Source organism: Leuresthes tenuis, unplaced genomic scaffold, assembly GCF_036924035.1.
Source record: "Leuresthes tenuis unplaced genomic scaffold, fLeuTen1.0.hap1 SCAF_15, whole genome shotgun sequence".
NCBI lineage: Eukaryota > Metazoa > Chordata > Actinopteri > Atheriniformes > Atherinopsidae > Leuresthes > Leuresthes tenuis.
In genome coordinates, this window is record NW_027325369.1 from 31,115,135 (window position 1) to 31,137,104 (window position 21,970).

The window sequence follows — 21,970 nt, forward strand, 5'->3', positions numbered from 1 at the left end:
AAACGCGATCTCTCTGGTTTATTCTAATTAAAATCTTTGAAAATCAATGGATTTATGACCTACTCAACAACCTATAAAGAAATAAGATGTTTAGTCCCTCAAGTCACTGAGAGCGAAACCATTGAAACAAAATTAATATTTTGAAAAATTGCATTTGGATCGGAGTAAACGAACAGAATTGTGTGGAAAAGTAATGAATGTGCTGCAGCTCTGCGAGGAATTTGGTGTGTGAAATAACTTCTGTACTAAAACTGGACTCAGTTTAATCACTGAAACGGAACAAAAAGAAGTTAATCTGCTGAACTGGACCCCCGTGTGTGATGTTGACTGCATCAGAAGTTATTTACTCGTAATTCTGTCCTTTGAACTCTTAAAAAAACTCCAAACCAAACTCCCCCAAGTTGGAGATTTTATTTACTTGTGTTCAGTCCTCATTTGTGTTGAAGCGTTTAATTATGTGCTTCTCACCACTGCCGGCTTTAAATTTAGAAAATGTGATGATAGTCAGCCTAAATGTGGTGTTAAGTTGCTCCTATCCAAGTTAAATTGGGCCCTGAAGGAAAACCGTGCTGCTGTTGGTGAAGTATTTCAGAAACCAGCTGGAGTTTCACAGACCAGCCTGCAGTGAGAGGCTCAGAGGTCACGGTTGCTCCCTATCAAAGTGCATTGTGTTGATGTTCCTGTAGCATTGAGCTAATTAAGCAGGTCAAGAAGGGAATTCTTTGTGCATATTGTGGTGCAAATGCTTCATCTGCAGTGATCAAAAGGACCCAAAGCGGGAGGCAGGAGGCTCATTGCATTGTTCATGTATTCCACACAGGCTCCATCGCCCCCTTCGCCCTCAGCTAATGAACCAAAGTATGAGAAGCGCTGGCTGGATGCCGTGTGCCTGCCCCTGTTGATGGCCAGAGTCTCCAGATACAAAGCTGGCACAGATAAATTAAGGTAAGGCTAATCCGGCATGATATAGTTCACCTCTAAGGTGCACAGTTCCCTGAGCACAGTGGTTGGCTTAGCAAGCACTTTCCATTTAAGCAGGAGTGTGTTAATGCCAATATCTATGCACAGGCATAAACGGCTTAAAAGGTCACAGCAGCTCCGCGGCTGCAGCTCACAACGTGCCATTGTGAGGACTTGTAAATGCTTTTTGATTATTGTTTCTGTCCTTTTTTGATTGATTTTTCTTGTGTACTGTTATTTCACAGAAGCGTTTTCAGCCTGAATTTTCCATCACAACAAAACCGGGGAACAAAATAAAGCTCAGAGGCGGTTTTTGTCACTGTGTTCCCATGAAGCATGCTAATAAACCACCCTTAATGACTCTTATTTTACCCAGACTACATCAATCTCACCGTCTCTTCATGATTCATTTTCTTGTCTTGGTTTTTTTGGTTATTTCAAACCTTCTAAAATACAAAAAATTACTTTTCATGAAGCATACCTGCTATTTAGTGCTAAAATACAGCGACATTAGTATCAGAAGTGGCTAATTAAACAACATATTTGTCATAATAATGGGTGCTTTTCATTGCAGATGCTGTAACAGCTGCCAAAGTCTTTGAATTGATCTCAATTTGACTAAAGTTTGAGCAAAAGTCCAGTTTTTCTGTTTTTTTAGGATACGTCAAGAAGCAGGAATTCAAATGAAAAAAAAAGGAAAAACCCTCCAGGTACTTCATGATAATTAAATGATTGAGCTCTGCTCTGCACACTTAATTAAAAATGTTTATTAAACTTGTTTACCGGACACGGCATTCGGTTTTATCCAATTTGAAGCCTAAGGCGGCTGTCCGTGATAAGAAAATTGTTTCTAAGACATCATACGTGTTAAATGTGCTCCCAGGGAAACAAAAACACCTCAAAAAATACCTGTCAGCTCAGGGCAGCCGCAGAAGCACTTGAAGTTCTTGAAAATAGAAATTAAAGTGGAGAAAACGTTGACTTTCTGCTCATTTCAGTCAGCAGAAAGATGAAAGGCTCTCTTTAAGGATCATTATTTATTTGATGACAAAACAAAAGAGGAGCTTTAAGGAGTAAAAAAAAAGACCAAATTTACAGAAACACACATCTTAAGGATGAAAGAGAAGAAGAAAGAATTCAGTTTCATTTATGAAGCGCCGAGTTGCAACAAGAAGTTATCTGGGGGGTGTTTAAAGGGAAGAATTCAAGCCTTTGAGTAGCACTTGGTGACAGTCGGAGGAAAAAAACTCCTTTTGATTGGAAAACTTTGAGGAAAAAAACACAGCAAGAAAAGACAATAACAGAGTTATTAAAAATTAACTTTGCTTTACCTGGAAGTTATGAAAAGAAACTCAGTTTTCAGACTCAGTTTTCAGCCTTTAAACTCGACAGGAAGTCACAGAAACGTTCACTTCCTGTTGGCTCCAGTTCATGAAAATAGGATTAAACCCATAGTTAAACCAATGGTTAAACCTGTGGTTAAACCCGTGGTTAAACCCATGGTTACTCAGGTGTGTTTCAGTCTGTTCAACATGAGGAGAGAAGCTGTTATGAGGCTTAAAACCAGAATAAATCCATCAGAGACATGAGTCAAACCTCAGGATCACCAACAGCAGCTGTCTGGAAGATCATGAAGAAGAAAGAATGCTCTGTTAGGCCAAAGAAGACAGAAAACCCCTCAAAGGCCCGTCCAACAGATCAGAACCAGCCTGCAGGAGGCAGGTGTGTCTCTGTCAGAGACGACTGTGCTCAGAAGACTTCATGAACAGAAGCACAGAGGCTACACTGCTACATGCTAACCGCTAGTTAGCCACTGCTACATGCTAACCGCTAGTTAGCCACAGAAACAGGATGGACACGTTACAGTTAGCCTAAAAGTCCTTAAAGGAGCTGCAGAGTTCTGGAAAAAGGTGTTCTGGACAGACCGGACCCAGAAGAACCTGCATCAGTGGGGATGCATGATGCCACAGGTTCTGGCTCACTTATCCTCACTGCTGATGGAGCTGAACTCTGAGCTGGATGGAAACATCTGACCTGCTCCAGTTCCAGTAAATGCCTCCAAACCCATTGGCCGGAGCTTCATCCTGATCCAAACATCCTGCTGAGCAGCAGCAGAGTTTCTCAGAGCTGAAACATGTTGGAGGAGCCCGTCAGCTGGTTCAGATCCAGCTGAATATGCCTTCAAGATGCAGAAGAAGAAGACAAACGAAGTACTAAACATGGCTGCTTTAATAGACCCAAACATTATGGAGGTTCTGGAGATATAAACTGCAACCATTCACTGGTGGGAGAAAAGTATAAAAGACTGAAACTAGGGAACATCTACAGGCTAATCCCACCGTTCAAACCCCTCCTGTTGTCATTCTTTAACATGTTTGTTCATAAAGATGCACCTTAAAGCTTGTTGTAAGTAGCTGTGAGTGGAAAATAACTCCCAACATTGCTAAATGTGTTGTAATATTTCTCTGTAAGATGCCAGATGTTCTCACTTTACCGCATCACTGAGTCAGAGCGAAGCGTCTTATCCCGTCTGAGGAGACGCCGCCTCAGGAACTGTCCTTCACTTTTAAGGTTTTACTCGTTTGAAGCACCAATTAGCAGTGCTAATTCTCCCAATAGCCGAGTCCAATCCTGCTTTTAATGTCTGCTGCAACATATTGGAATGTATTGAAGAAATTTGGAGCTCAGTCATGCTAAACCCTAAAAACTCTGCACTGCATCAGAAACAGCAGAGTTGGGTCAATAAAGAGCCCCGGAGGCAGAGAGCACGTCGATATGAGAGTTTACTCGGAGGGTATATTAGAATGCACAAACGGAGATTATATCAGGGAGGATGTTAGTGGGGGGGGCAGATGAAAATTTGACAGGATCTCAGGGGGACACAGGTTAGAAAATCTGTCACATTTCTTTGTAACAACAAGACGAAGCTTGTGAATAAATATCTTCACACACGAGTGGCACAAAGTAAATCTTCCCCCGAATCTACTGACATGAGCATGATAATCAGGTTTTGTTTGTTTTTCTTAATTAGCAAAGTGCTCTGACAGCCAGTTAATGTGGCTTTTATTTACATATATTATAGATCTGAATGCAGAACCTGGTTGATTGACATTAATGTCTAAGGATGAGGATAGTTTCAGTGAGACTGAGCCCCTTGTTTTTGTCTTCCTGAGCTCACCTGGAAGCTCTTTGTTGCTTTTACCCTCGGATGTCTGAGCTTCTCTGAGCAGGAGGGTGTGCAGTGGTCATGAGTTTGTGTTGAATGGAAAGTTTTCTTTGCAGAAATACTCCGATGGCTTGAACTGAGAGGAATAATCTATGTTTACAAAGGCAAAGATGGGAGAAAATGCCAAAAAAGGCCGTCGCAGGACCAGCAAAGACATGAAAACATGTCAATCTCTGCATGGTTTTTAGAAAATATAAAGGAGAAATCCTTATATATCATTATTAAGTGTAGGAAAACATGTAAATTGGCTTTTATTTCTTGTTTTCTGAGTGCTTAGATTTAAAGATATGCTCAAAATAACATAAAAAGGTGGTTGAAATGGCTCCAATCAGTACCTTACTTTCATTTTTGTTATTGTAGTCATGATATTTTATTGGTGCATATGTACCAAACTGAAACAAAAACAGAGCAACATGTACTTTTGACCCTTTTCTGACTGAAGTAGCTGATGACAGCATATAATGTGGACCCTGAGTCATTGAAAGTGTGATGTTCTGCTGTTGTTTCCACAGGATTTCAGCTGCTCTGCAGTTCAGAAACTCTTTTATTTTAAAATGCTCCAGATGTTTCAGCCACTTCAACACTTGGACAGATAGATTCAGTTATAAACTTAGTTTATAAGTAGTTAAAGGACTGTTTATACTTGGCGGGTCGTTAGAGTCACATGACCATTATGTGGGTTGTTTAAGTCGTTTCCTCTTTTGGAGCTGATGAAGCTAATGGAGGCGAAACGATGAAGCCTTGAGCTTTAACCGTCATTGTTGTTATGACCCAGCTGGTGAAAGGACACAGTGATGCGGCACTGAGCCGACTCTGCTTGGCATGTGAGGAGGAACAGCGAGGGTTAACGAAAACGGGGTTGTTACAGGGGAAGTTCGGTTTTTTTAACCTTATTTCTGGCATGAAATACGTTCATCTGCTCACTGAGAACAGTTTGGTGAAAGTCGGCGTCCTTCGGAAGATATTTAGATAACTGGAGATCCATATAACGGAGTGAACGGGGCTTAGAGGATGCAGCCTCTAAATAAGGCATTATCTGTCTTTATTTCACCAATACTTTAAGAAGAATGAATGAATGAACGTGTGCTATAGCTCTGTTAGCTCATAGCTGCTGTTATGTGGCTACTTGCAGCTATAGGAGAGCTAACGGAGGGATTTCTACACAGGCACTCTACTGGGACCACTTCATCCACACGCCCCCCTGCAGCACAGTTTATTCACTCCGTGCTCTGTGACAGTCGGCTAACTTCACACAGAGTTTGCTGCTGATAGTTTTGTGCAACATGGCAGGATATTTATCAGATTTTGACGACGTGAACGAGGACTTTGAGTAAGATGGACGTTCTTACCGGAGTGAATGAGCTGTGCTGCAGGGGGGCGTGTGGATGAAGTGGTCCCAGTAGAGTGCCTGTGTAGAAATCCCTCCGTTAGCTCTCCTATAGCTGCAAGTAGCCACATAACAGCAGCTATGAGCTAACAGAGCTATAGCACAGGTTCATTCATTCATTCTTCTTAAAGTATTGGTGAAATAAAGACAGATAATGCCTTATTTAGAGGCTGCATCCTCTAAGCCCCGTTCACTCCGTTATATGGATCTCCAGTTATCTAAATATCACTTTCACCAAACTGTTCTCAGTGAGTAGATGAACGTATTTCATGCCAGAAATAAGGTTTAAAAATACCAGAGTTCCCCTTTAAGGCGTAACGCATATATGAAAGAGGCATCTGTGAGTTATTTCTATCTTTTATTTTATTTTATTGTGTAGAATAAATTTACCAGCTAGATTTAAAGCCTCCAACAAAACAAAGAATTTGTCACAAAGTTCCTGGAGTTTGTTCACACCGATCAGTATTTTTTACTCTGTTCCAGCAGGATGAGCTTTGCTGTGCCCTCTGTTGTCCTCACTTCCTGTTTGAGGTGTACTCTGGACAGTGTGTCTGGTCGGTTGTCCCTCTGATCCTCTTTTTATTATACGTACTCTAAGCTGGCTTCCCAAAAATACCGTCTTAAAGCTTTCCGACCGATTTACTGAATTTAAACGCATTCACGTTAAGACAGACAACCAGGCCACACGGTTGGCTGACAGCTAAGAAGCTGAAAGCAGCCCTCATTTTCGACCTTTTACACTCATTTTCCAGCAAGACTGAAATGTCAGAGCTGCTCCTCAGTCTGACGGTGAGGTGTTCTCAGCCTTTTGTTTAAGCTGTCAAAACAGATATATCTGATAGGGGGGGAAACTTGGCAAATTCATCGGGCTGCCTGGCAGGCTGTGTGGGTTCCTTAGCTAAAAGCAGCGCTTTGAGCATCGCTCAATGGGATGCAAGTGCAATTAAAAACGCAGGAAATGCTCATGAAGTAGCTGCTCGTAGTATTTTGGTTCAAAAACAGGTGCTTTCAGGGTCTGATTTCATCCTGCAGCCTGAATTATTTCCACTGCTCTGTTACTTCCCTCCTGAAATAAATAATAATTGTTCCGCTGTTGAGAATTGATCCAAAAAATCTCCCTGTCCAGCGTATAACTGACACATGGTTGAACATCCACTTCTGCAGACATGTTTATGCAGTTATCACCTCAGTCTTACTCGCTCAATATTATAAATCTACTGTGGAGCGATGAGAAAATAAAGAGACATTAAATCTGCTTCAGTTTCAATGATCATTACTTGATTTAAATGATTTCTAAGTACTTTGCAGGGTGACTGACTGACTGACACCATTTGTGATGTTTTTTTTTCTTTTTAATCGGATTTTAAGAAGCTTTTAACATTTTTATTTCATGAATATCTTTCCGTCAGCACAATGTATTAAAGGAGCCTTCAAAATCTCCTTCAAATTAGACAAACTTAAACACTTTTTATGCAGGGCTGATTAACTCGATAAGTAGACTTCTCCCTCGATTAGCAACATTAGGGCTACAAAAAACACCCAGAAAGACTGTAATTAAACTTGTGATGGTCCTATTCCATATGAATATCGATCTAAATTGTCAATTCTCAGCAGCCAGTGTTAATATTCCTGCTCATGCAGTACTTTTTCACGACAGAAAAACTCTTCTTCGATGTCTTAGGAGTGAAAGATGAGCAAATGCAGGCGAGTCTCGCCTTTCTGTGACAGTCGGATGCTTTTCACGACCCTCGTTAACACTAAATTCACCAGCAGGGGAGTTAAAAACAGCCTTTTTAACAGACTTTGGACACCAGATGACTTACGGACACAGCTTTGAACTTGTAAGTTTATCATATTCTTAGTATTTGGCTCTGTAGCCTTCAGCAGGTCAAGACTGCTTCACCACCGGCCAGACTATTAATTAATCTAATAGAGGAGTTTAAATTGAGCCTATCAGCATATAATAAGGATGGCATTCTTTCACAGACTTACAGGATCATTAGAGGTCATTTCAGTCTGGCTTCTTGTCCACTGATGTCACTATTTTGCTTTTATGGATCAGCTTGAATTTGTATCTTAAGTTCTTATCGTGCTGAACTCTTGGAAAAGTTTCACCCTTCATCCAAGAGTTTCTTCAGTTTCAAACCTGGGTCATTCCCATCTTTAGTTGGTGCTGTCGCCCACTCGCTCTGTTCTGAAGATGTAATACAAGCTGATTTGGCCAATTCACAGCTTTGTAATGGCTCTAATTCAGCATAAATTAGGTAATGAGTGAAGTTTCGACTGGTAAAAGAAGCTGCAGTGGGTCTAAAACTTTCTTTTTGATCATTTATTCCCATGTGGTAGAAATGGTGGATTTGTTACCAGTAAAAGAGAAGTAATGACGAAGCATTAACATAATGAATAGCCACGAAAAAAAGATTCAGTTTGATAAAAATCTGAAGAACTGAGCCTTTATTGATGGAAACATGACAATGAATAAATTCAAAGTTAACTTCCATGTGTATATTTCTTGGTAAGAAATTAAATGCAAACACCTTTTTCTCATTCTTTATACTTAAAAAGAAATGCCCCAAAGCCTGCCCCGTATCTCTGCTGCGCTAATCAGCAGCCACGGCACATTTTCCCTCACATTTCCAGTCCATCATATTATACAACCGAGAGCAGCCTCAGCAAAGGCAAAGCACCACAAAGAAGGAGACCCGTTCTTTGATGTTCATGGGTTACAGATTACAGGCAGTTGCTGCCTACAAGACAAACTACCAGAACTTTCATTTATGTTTGAATCCATTTGTACGATTATACCCAAGTCCACAAAAAAGAGGGTCAACATATGTCGGGTTGCCACCTTTCAGAAATGAAAATAAGGGGGTCGTGACCGCTGCTGCATTCTTAAATCTTGAAATGAAACCAAAGAACACATTTCTGTGCAACAGATGAACCTTTAGAATATAAACTAAATGGATAACGTAACTGATCTTGTTGTGGTGACTCTTTGTGAACCCTGGCAACATTTTAAGATGGGAAAATAACACTTTTCTGATTATTCAGAGAAGAAGAAAAGTGCAAAACTCACTCAAAGCTCACAGAGTTACTTCTTTTTCCGTGTATTTCCTTTTACTCCTTTTCTCTTCACAATATTTATTTATTATCTGTTAATCCAGTGGTGTGATTTGTTCTTTAAATTGCCTCATATAATATTTATATTGGCGAATACTACTGTATATTAAATAATTAATGATTAATTCGACTTTAAAAATTCAACATCCTAAACAATTAATCAAACCACAACAGTCTTCTGAAGTAGGTTATGCTCAAACACGTCTTCTGCAAAAGTACAACCAGGATGTGCCTCATTTCTCTACTTCTGTAAGCGTTTTTTCTTCAGGGGAAAAAACCTAAACATAGGTCAAATTTTAGCAGACAGCTAAAATAACAATTTGTTTTTATGTCCAAATATTACTGGACTTAACTGTGTCTGAAAACTAGCAAAGTAGTGTTTAAATTTGTGCTTTTAGCTTAGCTGTAACTGTATGTCCCTGTATGTGTATATTCCTCTTAAGTAGCATTTGGTTAGCTAGCTTAACCGTTAGCATAACCACTGGAAACTGCTAGCCCAGCTGCATCAATGGAACCAACAAAAAGTTAAATCCCATATAAATATTGGCACTGTGCAACCAGTTTAACAAAGATAGCGGTTTCTCTCTAAAAGCTGGTGGTTAGCTCATGCTTAAGCTAGCAATTAGTGCTTAGCTCACGTTTAAGCTAACCACTAGCTTAAACATGATACTGTTATTAGTGCTTCAGCCTAACTTTCTATGAAGAGTGTCAGGCCAAATATTCATGTGTCCTCCCACTCTGTCAGAAATGCTGTCATGAATTCAAAGTTGAACTTGCATATGTGCATTTCTTGGTGAGAAATCAAATAAAAACACCTTTTTCTCATTCTTTAAGCTATGCTAAGCTATGCGTCACTAATCCACAGCCACGGCACATTTTCCCTCTCGTATCCAGCCACATTCTGATAAAACAAACAGTGAGATTCTTTCCACAAACTTTTCCCTCCTTATGTTCTTTGTTTTATCCTTCGTGTTGACTGGGTGATTTGTTCATGCTTTGTCCCTGTGGATTTGTTATTGCCATGTCAGCAGGCGAGGCAACAATAAATTGTGCCCTTGGGAATGGCAACGATGTATGAAAGACTTGCACATTTCCCAGATCCCATCTCAGTGAGGATTTCAATCCTGCTCACTGGAGGTGGAAGGGCTTTAGCAGTTCCTCCTGACAGGACCGAGTCCTCCTCGTTGATCCGCCAGCTGTCCGTTCCTTTGCTTAATCTCTGCATTTCTAGCTCTTGCTTTATTTCTCTTTTCATAACTACACAACATCAGATGGTTTACATGAAGAGAAATGGATCTGATACATTTTCACTTCCGTTTCATGTCATTTAGTCGGTTATACTCTTATCTAAATGTTCATTTGTGATCATTTATGAGCATAAATCAAAGTTAAGTTTGGCTTCCTGGCGCAGACAGAATTTTGCACCATTGTTACATCAAAAAAATATATATTTAAGTTCAGTGAAAATCACCCCCGGCGACCCATCGGGTCAGTACACAGGCAGCGGAACATAAGATTTTAACAAGCCTATTGCAGATACAGTGTGAAAGTCATGCCCACCCGAGCATTTGGGAAGAATGCTGAATTTTTAACATTCAACCTCGAGGAACTGCTGTGTCTGTTAGTCAGGAAGAACCGGTGGCTTTAGGTTCTGTCTAAGAAGATATCTTACTTTCTGCTGAGCCTTGTATCTGTTCTGTTCATCTCCTTTCACTTCACAAACATTTACAACCTCTCCCTGCTGCAGCTTAACATTTCTCTGTCCTTTAGAGATTTCCCACTGTGTTTGGGGAGAAGACTCCCTCCAAAAGTGTCCGTGGCGTGCAAAACTCCTGAAATTAAATGTCAGAAAAGCGATTCCTTGAAGATGACCTCATCAGTTTAGAGATTTAACTGTGTTTGCAAAGCAGTACATTTAACCTCCCGGGACTCCAAAGATAGACCAAGAAATGTGTTTTTATTTACCCAAATAAAGCCAAAAATGCATAAACTTGGTGATATTAGTGGTTTAAATTCTTAGATCAATAGTTGGTGATAGGATGTTTGGAAGGACATAATGCACTGGGCCCTTTGGTATTCTTAGTTTTGATCGTATTTGTAAGGATCAGGTCACCATGAATTACAATCAAAGTACAGGGAAAGTACCAAAAGATTTAAAAATTCAATGTAACGGGACAAAAACAAATTATCATCGTTTGCAGCATTGGTTTCTGCACAGCTCTCTTAAGGTCCCACCACAGCATTTCAGTCAGACTGAGGTCTGGACTCTGACTGGACCATTGCAACACCTTGATTCTTCTCTTTTTCCCACATTCTGCTGTAGATCTGCTGCTGTGTTTGGGATCTTTGTCCTGTTGATGAGCCAGTTTCAGCCCAGCTTTAGCTGTGGGACAGATGGCCTCACATTTGACTCTAGAATACTTTGGTATCCAGAGGAGTTCATGGTGGACTCAATGACTGCAAGGTGCCCAGGTCCTGTGGCTGCAGAACCAGCCCAGATCATCAGCCCTCCACCACCGTGCTTGACAGCTGGTATGAGGTGTTTGTGCTGATCTGCTGTGTTTGGTTTCCTCCAAACGTGCTGCTGTGCATTAGGACCAAACATCTCCACTTTGCTCTGGTCTGTCCAAAGGACATTGTTCCAGAAGTCTTGAGCTTTGTTCAGATGCAGCTTTGCAAACCTAAGCTGTGCTGCCATGTTCTTTTTAGAGAGAAGAGGCTTTCTCCTGCAGCCCTTCCAAACAAGCCATCCTTGTTCAGTCTTTTTCTAACTGTGCTGTCATGACCTTTAACCTTTAACATGCTAACTGAGGCCTGTAGAGTCTGAGATGTAGCTCTGGGCTTTTTCACCTTGGGGTGACCTTTAACCTTTAGCATGCTAACTGAGGCCTGTAGAGTCTGAGATGTAGCTCTGGGCTTTTTCACCTTGGGGTGACCTTTAACCTTTAACATGCTAACTGAGGCCTGTAGAGTCTGAGATGTAGCTCTGGGCTTTTTCACCTTGGGGTGAACTTTAACCTTTAACATGCTAACTGAGGCCTGTAGAGTCTGAGATGTAGCTCTGGGCTTTTTCACCTTGGGGTGACCTTTAACCTTTAGCATGCTAACTGAGGCCTGTAGAGTCTGAGATGTAGCTCTGGGCTTTTTCACCTTGGGGTGACCTTTAACCTTTAACATGCTAACTGAGGCCTGTAGAGTCTGAGATGTAGCTCTGGGCTTTTTCACCTTGGGGTGAACTTTAACCTTTAGCATGCTAACTGAGGCCTGTAGAGTCTGAGATGTAGCTCTGGGCTTCTTCACCTTGGGGTGAACTTGCTGGGACGTCCACTCCTGGGAAGATTGACAGCTGTCCTGAATGTTTTACACTTGTGAATAATCTTTCTCTCTGTAGAATGATGGACTCCAGATAGTCTGGAAATGGCCTTATAACCCTTTCCAGATTGATGGGCAGCAACAGCTGCTTCTCTAACATCTTTGCTGATGTCTTTCCTCCTTGGCATCGTGTTAAAACACAGCTGAATGCTGCAGAGCAGCAAACTTACTGATGATTAGTTAATCAGTTTAATTTGATTAGCAGCATCTGGCTGCTACTTAACCTCTTGATTCCTTTTGAAGCGGCAACAATGTGCTGAACTTTTGTTGCATTACTCAGAGTAATGTGCCGTTTACCAAGTTTTAAGACCTGGTGAGGACCAGAGGATTGGTTTTTTTATTCATATCCCAATATGTAAAACCTCGGAATTGCAAGAGGAATCTATCATTTCTTCCACACGACTTAATGTACCATTTGATCTGGAAATATTTGGCTGTCAGTTCAAACTTGATTCATTTTGGTTGTTTGACAGAATTAGTTGAATATGTAGGAGTTTATTCCAAGAGTGGCTTTTCATTTTGTAAGCTGTTGCTGGGAACCTATATGCGTTATGGTTAAAGTGAAATGAGCCGTCCGATGGCCACCATAACCATCTCAATCCATCAGAGATAACAGGAACAAATATGATTGGCTAAATCAACAGTCTGGTGCTTTCTGAGGGGAGTAATGGGGTCTGGTGGATTTGGCAACATCACAAGATGTGATCACAAGATAATGACAATAGCAGGATCCTTTCCTTCAATATCCAGCCAAGGCAAGAAGACTCTGAAGTAAACACATTATCCAAGGCTACCATAAGAGATTTCAGAAGCATTAATACAAAGGGAACATTGCAGGCTGCAAACAAGCAGCAAGGCCACTTCTGACATCTTTAAAAGCCACAGCAGTAATGGAACAGCGTTGTTTTGACAAATGAAACTTAAAACAAATCAATACCAGAGTGACCGCGGAATAAGTAGCTTATGGAGAAGGTTTGGAACAGCTCATTATCAGAGGCATACATCATCTGTACAACAGATTGTAGCAGTGCGAGGGACCGAGTATGGATGTCTTCCAATGACACCGGGTCACTGCCGCTTATTGATGGTTTTGCAAAGACAAAAGTGGCTGGATGGAACATACCATCTGCTGAAATTCAGCCAAATGAAGCATTGTTTATTGGACAGGACTAAACATTACAGATCCTTCCCAAAATCCTGCAAAATCAACACACAAAATACAACTAAAAGCAGCCTCAGCAAAAGGCAAGGCACCACAAAGAAGAAACCCATGAGTTGCACGTTAGAGGCAGTTAATGCTGACAAGACTCTGAACAAACTGCCAGAAACTAACTTTTCGTTATCTTTAGAGTCAATTGTACAAATTAAGCTTGTGTCTAAATATTTCTGGATCTAACTGTATATAAATAATAACAGTTTAAAGCTTTCTTATTGCCGATTTGTGTTTTTAGCATTACTTCTTTGAATGTGTGCATTCATCTGAAATATAAGCTACACATAGCAGCTGGTTAGCTAGTTTAGCTTAACTGTTGGAAACTTCTAGCCTTGCTGTCTAGAGGGAACCAGCATAAAGTTATACCCAAATAAATATATTTGGACATGCAAAAAATGTTCATTTTCACATTTTACATTGATTAATCAGGATTTGTTTGATTTATTTGGTTTAACCAAGAAAACAGATTATTTGCAGTCTCATGTTTAAGCTAACGGCTAGTCGTTAGCTCATGTTTAAACTAACAGTTAGCAGTTAGCTTTCCACAAACATGACCTGTATTTTTTAGGAGGTAAAGTATGTGTAAAACAAGTTATTAAATCATAAAACATGTTCTTTGTGATGGAGTAATGAAACCTCCAGCATCACTCTGCTCATTCTTCTCCTCTGTTTCTGTCCAATTCTGGCCTCTACAACCCTCCAGATCCAACTGTTTTGAAGTCTTTGCCTTGGATGAAGCCAGCACCAATATTCTTCAATTTTGCACTGCAGCAGAAAGCACAGACTGGCTCCAAGCAATATCTACAAATATCAATGACCTGACACAGGAGAACGTAAGTCTGCCTCTGCACATTATAAAGGCTGATAAATGTGTTTTCTCAAAGAAAGGTGAAAACCAGACCTGTGATTTGAACTTTAGGGATGTTGTACACATTTTAAATGTGTTAATAATTATCCTACCAAACACTGATCTTCTGTATGATTTAAGTTTTCCTTTTTCACTGACAGAACTTGCAGGGTTATGTGATTAAACACAAGGAAACGATGAGTGCCTTCTCCACGCTTTATCCTTTAAAGTTGACAACACAAATCCACTGAAACCTGCAGAGCAACATGTTTTGCCCCTGGTTGCGTGTATTTTTCCCCTCCAGCACTTTAACATGAGTTTAATTGATCCTTCGTGATAAGCATCCATTGACTCGCTGAAGCACCTCTTTCCCCTGAGCTGACAAAAAGAGGCTTTCTCATTTCTAATTAATGACTGCTAAGTAGACGTTCGGCGTGTGCTCCTCTCATTTCCTCTTATTTCACTTTGATTGTCTCACTGATGATGCCAAGCGGTTTCGGTGAGAATGCAGACGTACTGTATGCCCCGAGTCTGTCGATTGCACAGCTGCCTTTTTTAAAAAAATTGTGATTAATTCAAGCCTGCATCACCTAATTATGGACGTGGAGTGTGATTGCTAAATGGCCAATCAGCATTTAATTGTGTGCCCGCTTTGGGAGAGAGCGGAACTTTTGTTTTAATGACCTACAACCTTTAAATAGACTCTAACATCCTTGGCGGGGGGCAGTATGAGTTTTTCATGTGGATGCTTGTCATCTGAAATGATAGAGGATTGATGTTCCTTTAGAGAGACTAAACAGAGAGAGGCTGGGAGGCTTGTAGGTGTTTAATAACTGAGGCAGCGCAAGCTAGCAGCAAGCACCATGCTGCGTGGGACATGCTGAGACACCAGGTGGGCTGTCACTATCTAAATGTTTTGGATCGGTTTTCAGTTTTTATCCGAGTGATAACATTTCCAGGTGTGTTGCACAAGTTTTTAGGTTTTCCTCCCACACTTTTTGTTTATTACAATTAAAGGAGGCACCCTTTTATGCCCTTTTTGAACATTTTTTAACACATTTTTCTGAGCTTTTATGAGGCTTTGATGGATAAAGGGTTAGTTTCTGTATGTTCGTCTGAGGAAAACACCGTCATGCTGCTGTGGAGAGTTCAGGTGTGTTTACCTGCGTTAGCTGTCATCAACACCTGGACACCTGCTGAGTGATTTAATGCAGTAACACAGACAGAATGACGCTGTTCCTGCAGTCAAAAACACTCCAGCTCTACATATAAATACAGATAGTTACTCTACTGATCCCAGAGGGAAACAGTTTAGCAGTTAGCTGTAAGTTAGCAGTTAGCTGTACGTTAGCAGTTAGCTGTAAGTTAGCAGTTAGCTGTACGTTAGCAGTTAGCTGTAAGTTAGCAGCAGATGCTAGCAAACGATGCTTTCTCATCAACAGTAATGGACCAAGCCGGAGATGTGCACAGCGTAACTCTAGTAATGCATGTGCACCGTTAATTACTGCGTTTAAACATTTTGGATATATTAACCTCATTAAACAATTGTACCTGGAGACCTCCATCTTTATCAGAAACATGCCGATAATGTAATGCTAACACAGCGAGAGTGAGGAGAGGACCGGTGTTGTGTTGGAAACACACCTTAAACACAGCTGCAGGTTGTCTGAGTTACAGAACGGAACCGTTCAGCTAGAAAGCTTCAGCTAACAAAGTAATGTGGGAACAATAATGTTCATCTTTCAGAAAGGAACAGCAGTAACTCCTTAGAAGTTGGTGTACGTCATCTTCATTAGCTAAGCTGTTAGCGTTAGCTGCTGCTAAAGGAAGAAATAAATCAGTAAATAAACCATAAGGAGTTATTTCTCAGATGCTTCCATTTCCCTGCTCTGAAGTTCAGGCTCTGAGAGTTGGAACTGATCCTCTTTGTGGCTCAGTTCCTTCAGTCCAGCGTTGAACTGGACCAAGTTGTTAAAACAGTGGGATGAAAAGTGTTTGCTGCACATTCACAGTCTTTAGCTAACTCTGCTGGAACATTAGCCTCAGATATAGTTTATCCACTGGGCTCTTATATCCTCTGAGGCTGCTGCTGGATGGCAGACCAAGGCTCTTTAAACCTAAAACGAAGAATAAGACAAAGTAAATACACATGTAGATTTTATGAAATAAAAGGCTCTTTATCATAACCAAAGGTGTTATTCTCTGGAAAAAAGTAAAGCAGAGCAAAAGTCTTCTGCATAGTATGTCAATAGCCATCAATAGAACCAGAATTTATATCCTGTTGTGCAAAAACTTCATCAATGAGAGAGAAAATGAATTAATAAATTAGCTGCAGCTCATTCAGAAGCTTTTTCAGTATTTCTTCAGCATTTTGAGCCAATTAACTGGGCGCCTCATAGCATCTGGTGGTATTATGGCTTTACCTCCTCTTCATCACATGTCTTGACATAATACATTTTATCACCCATGTAAACAGTTGGCAAGACAATGCTGTGTGAAATATGCAAATCAGCAAACATTTGCATATTTGTAATTAGATAATGTCTCATTTGCATATTTAAACATCTTATAAATGTCAGTGTTTGTGTATGTGATGGAGCTTTTGTTTGTATTATTCTGAGAATTATTCAGCAAAACGCAGCAGGAAGCTTCAATCTTCTGAAAAATCTAACTCTTTGATCGATGATGCCTAATTTGTACATTTACCCAGCGAACAAGGCACGTCCCCTGGAAGTCCTCGTGACATTTACGGCGTCTACGTCCAATTTATTGATGTTACGAGTTGTCACTTGGTCTCAGAGGGACGAGACAAATGAAAAGTAAATCGAACCTTCAGGGAACGTCCTCTTTTCGTCCCCTGGATGTTGCTTTCTGGGTTTCATTAGACATATAGACTTATTTTCTATGTTTATGTGTCTTTAAATGAACATATAATCCATGAAATCCTGTAATTAATCAACAGAGGATCCACATTGTGTGACCAATGTTAAGAAGAAGATGCCTTGTTCTATAGCTGTTTAACAGTTTTATTTTCGTTTCTCTTCTAGATAAAGATCATCAACAAATTCTGCTCCTCAGATGATCAGGTAACTGCTAAGTTTATTTATTGCATATTTATGTAAAGATCAAACAAAGAGGCAAAACAAATGGGGATTAGGTTGAAAATGTCTTGTTTTTTTAATCAAAGATGATTTATTTTGTCGATTCATGACCTTCAGATGATGGTTCCAAGGAACTGAAATCCATGCTTTGGTTTAGAAAAGTTCCAGTTTTATTTTTGAGATATGAAACTAGAGAAAGGAAAGGAAGAAAATCCTTCTGAAAGATGAAGAGAAAGATGGCACCACCACCGTTGCTGTTGTGTTTAACAGGAAATGGATGTGTTGGAGCGAGTTTCCTGACCCAGTTTCCTTAAAACGACAGGTCAAAGCATCGAGTAACCTCCAGAAAATGGGAAACAGAGCACAGAAATACAAGCAGGCAGAAAGAGAAGCACAAAGACAATGGTCCACAAATGTGTGATTATGGATACAGTTTAAATCGCATCACTGGTGGGGTTAGTTGTGATTTTAAACCAGTCAGCAGGGGACCGGGCACAGGACCAATCAGATGAGTCTGAGGAAGCTCAGACGTGTAATTTCCTTAAATGAAACTGAGCCAAAACGAGCTGAGCAGAAAGGATGTTGGGTCGAGAACGCTGTGGGTTCAACGAGGGGATGGAAGGGGATATAATCCATCTGAAACTGGGTTCAACGAGGGGATGGAAGGGGATGGAATCCATCTGAAACTGAGTTCAACGAGGGGAGGGAATCCCTCTGAAACTGGGTTCAACGAGGGGAGGGAATCCCTCTGAAACTGGGTTTTTATGGGTTCAACGAGGGGATGGGATCCCACTGAAACTGGGTTTTTATGAGTTCAACGAGGGGAGGGAATCCCACTGAAACTGGGTTTTTATGAGTTCAACGAGGGGAGGGAATCCCACTGAAACTGGGTTCAACGAGGGGATGGGATCCCACTGAAACTGGGTTTTTATGAGTTCAACGAGGGGAGGGAATCCCACTGAAACTGGGTTCAACGAGGGGAGGGAATCCCTCTGAAACTGGGTTTTTATGTGTTCAACGAGGGGAGGGAATCCCACTGAAACTGGGTTCAACGAGGGGAGGGAATCCCTCTGAAACTGGGTTTTTATGGGTTCAACGAGGGGAGGGAATCCCACTGAAACTGGGTTTTTATGGGTTCAACGAGGCGATGGAATCCCACTGAAACTGGGTTTTTATGAGTTCAACGAGGGGAGGGAAGGGGATGGGATCCCACTGAAACTGGGTTCAACGAGGGGATGGGATCCCACTGAAACTGGGTTCAACGAGGGGATGGGATCCCACTGAAACTGGGTTCAACGAGGGGATGGGATCCCACTGAAACTGGGTTTTTATGGGTTCAACGAGGGGATGGGATCCCACTGAAACTGGGTTTAACGAGGGGAGGGAATCCCACTGAAACGGGGTTTTTATGGGTTCAACGAGGGGATGGGATCCCACTGAAACTGGGTTCAACGAGGGGATGGAATCCCACTGAAACTGGGTTTTTATGGGTTCAACAAGGCGATGGAATCCCTCTGAAACTGGGTTCAACGAGGGGATGGAATCCCACTGAAACGGGGTTTTTATGGGTTCAACGAGGGGATGGGATCCCACTGAAACTGGGTTCAACGAGGGGATGGAATCCCACTGAAACTGGGTTTTTATGGGTTCAACAAGGCGATGGAATCCCTCTGAAACTGGGTTCAACGAGGGGATGGAATCCCACTGAAACTGGGTTTTTATGGGTTCAACGAGGGGATGGGATCCCACTGAAACTGGGTTCAACGAGGGGATGGGATCCCACTGAAACTGGGTTCAACAAGGCGATGGAATCCCACTGAAACTGAGTTTTTATGAGTTCAACGAGGGGATAGAATCCCACTGAAACTGGGTTTTTATGAGTCTTATTTACAGATCTTGTTGCACGCTTGTACAAAACAGTGTAATCTCCACACAACTGCAGCTCTGCTAATGCCTGTTCAGACGATCCATTTGGAAAATTAGAATGAAAATAAACTGTTTCAGTCTCAGGATTTGGGAGTGAAGCTAATCAAACTCAATGTTTCTCTGCTCAGATGAGAAGTGAGAATCAGCCAATCTGGTGTAGATCAAAGGTAAATAGATGCAGTGCAGCACCACCCTACTGACGGGTTTCTCCTCACTGCTGCCTCCTGTTTAGTTAATTTACCTTGGCAGTACTTATTTAGCTGTCCTGCTCTATTGACCTGAGCAGGAACCGATTGTTTTCCACTTGATCCTGATCAAACTGTGGCTCTGTGTGACTCTTGTCTCTGCAGGTTGTTCACATGGGCTGGGCGGGTGAGAGTCCTGAGGGCGGCGCGGCCGCTCCAACTTCAGCCTTCAAGTTTCTGGCACTGAGAGGACCATATTTTTATATCTTCAAAAGTCCTCCGGTAATTAGTCTGTCTTCTTTCTCCTGAGCAACACGCTTCTCATTTAATTTAACAGAAATGAAGGTATTTGAGAGAAGCTGATGTGTGATGCTTTTGTCTGAAGCCTCACTGGTCCTTATGGCTCACGCTCACAACTCAGTTCAGCTTTGAGAATTGTTGAATTTTGTCCTTGGACACGGAAAATGCTGTGATTTCATGCTGCTGCTCGCTGCTCTTTGATTGTCCCTCGCTGTATCGCACGTTTTACAAACTAACAGCACGTGTGAAAGAATAAAAGAGGACACGATGCAGTAAGTCATCGGTACATTTCAGCCTGTGTTACCCAGGCTGCTCGGTTTAGGTTGGACTCCTTTGTGGTGTTTAAATCGGTTTCCCCACCATCATAATGGCGACTCTGTTCAGTTGGTGCCAGATGCTGCACATCGGCATCATTACAGAGTCACACTAATTAAGGCCTTTGAGTATATTTTGTAATTAAAATGTCAACACATGTTAAATATCTTAGTTTTTTTCCATGATATTTACCAGAGATAATGATGTGAGGGCTGCTGATTCCTAAATAGTCCTGAAGAAAAGACCTGATCAGCCCTCATTTCTGTCTGTTTCTTTTCTTTGATCTTTTAAAGTGGTCATGATCAATAGTTCTCCAGCTTTCTGAAGGTCTTTCAGAGTTTTTCTTTGGATTTTTTTTCTGCTTTTTCGCTCATTTTCAGAGGAATGTGTTTTTTCTTTGTTCAGCCACTTAACTCTGACCTTTGACCCATTCAGGCAGAAAAAAGGCTCCTAACTCAAGGGATGAACCAGTGTCGTGTCGACACAGAACAGACAACTTAGCAAAGAAGCCATTTTAAACTGGATCTTTAGGCACTTTGTCACAAAGACACATCATTTGTTCCCATTTCTTTAGCTGCATCTATGAAAAACAGCAAAGAAAACACAGTTTGACAGACAGAAAATAGGATTTCTGCAGCAACAAGGTGATTCCCAAAGAGCTATTAGCTGAAAACTTGGCATATCTCAGCATGGTGTGCAGTGTGTCCTTAAAACATTTGAGGAAACTGGACAAGTGGAGGACAAAAGAAGAAGTGTCAGGCCTAAAAAACTATCTCCAGCAGATGAACAGGATCTGAAAGTGATGTCCTTAAGAAAGAGGAAAAAATCCAGCTGTGACCTGACAGGACCTGAGAGATGCATCTGGACCTTCAGCTGATCCATCTACTGTTGGCCCAAGCCTCATCAGAAATGGTCTCCATGGAAGGGTGGCTGTCAAGAAGCCGTTCTTAAGGAAGGGAAACAGGGAGAAAAGGCTGAGCTGTGCCAAATGACACAAGAAGTGGACTGAAAATCAGTGGCAACAGGTCTTATGGAGGGATGAATCCTCCCCAGAGCCCGGACCTCAACATTATTGAAGCAGTGTGGGATCATCTGACAGAGAACGGAACAAAAGGCAGCCCACATCCAAAGAAGAGCTTTGGGATGTCCTTCAAGAAGCCTGGAGAACTATTCCTGAAGACTCCTTAAAGAAATGACAGAAAGCTTGTCTCAGAGGGTTCAGGCTGTGTTGGAGAATAAAGGAGCTCAGACCAGATATTCACTTTAAAGCTGCTGAGAACTGATAAAAAAAAACTCTGTTTCTGCCTCAGATTCTGGGTTTATACTCATGTCACTGCATGTTTTAATTAATTTCTGTGCCCATTTCCTGTTTTCTTGGTCATATTTAAATAAATTAGGGGTGACTTTTTTTCATACAGTTCTGTATTAATCTTTTATATTTTCCTTAAACTCGATCAGTTCCACGTTGGATCCACAACTTCATGAGACCTCTGCGTTACTGCATAATAAGCTGAATGAAACCGTTCTCCACAGAATAAGATGTTGGGTCTCTGCTGACCTGCCTGACAGGTTATTGTTGCTCTCTGTTCTGATTCTTCCCAGAGTAGTTATCTGTCTCCACATTTTCTGAGTTATGCTGCATGTCGAGGGCAGTTTTCAGGCCTCTGGAAGAGTTTCCTGACAGTAATTGTGAGCTTTTATAAAGTGGAGCATGTGTTGGTGACTGTAACTGAAAGAGAAGGAGAGTATACAAAGTGAAAGGGGAGTTATCGTGTCTTTTAAGGCATGTAAAGATTCGAATATCATGTTGAGTCTTTATATTTAACGACAGGACAAATGGGAACAGAAAATGCCAACATGCCCTGAGTGGTAAGTGGGGGAACTATTTTGTTTTTATGTGAATTCTTGTTCCAAGTAGAGTGGAAAGGCTGCCAGATTAAAGTTTGGCAGCCTTCCAGTGATCCATCATTAACTATCATGTCGGTATCGGACAGACGGAGGCATAACTCTTCTCCAAA

At 41.3% G+C, this 21,970-nt stretch overlaps 1 protein-coding gene across 1 annotated transcript in view; it reads left to right on the top strand.

Annotated features, from left to right (window-relative positions):
• The window catches only part of sntg2 (syntrophin, gamma 2), a 114,189-nt gene that overhangs the window by 59,449 nt on the left and 32,770 nt on the right, over nt 1-21,970 (top strand). Inside the window, exons 9-12 of the mRNA XM_072365889.1 lie at nt 821-945; nt 13,982-14,111; nt 17,173-17,211; nt 19,503-19,619. Coding sequence (XP_072221990.1) covers nt 821-945; nt 13,982-14,111; nt 17,173-17,211; nt 19,503-19,619 — 411 coding nt within the window. The remainder of the gene's footprint in view (nt 1-820; nt 946-13,981; nt 14,112-17,172; nt 17,212-19,502; nt 19,620-21,970) is intronic.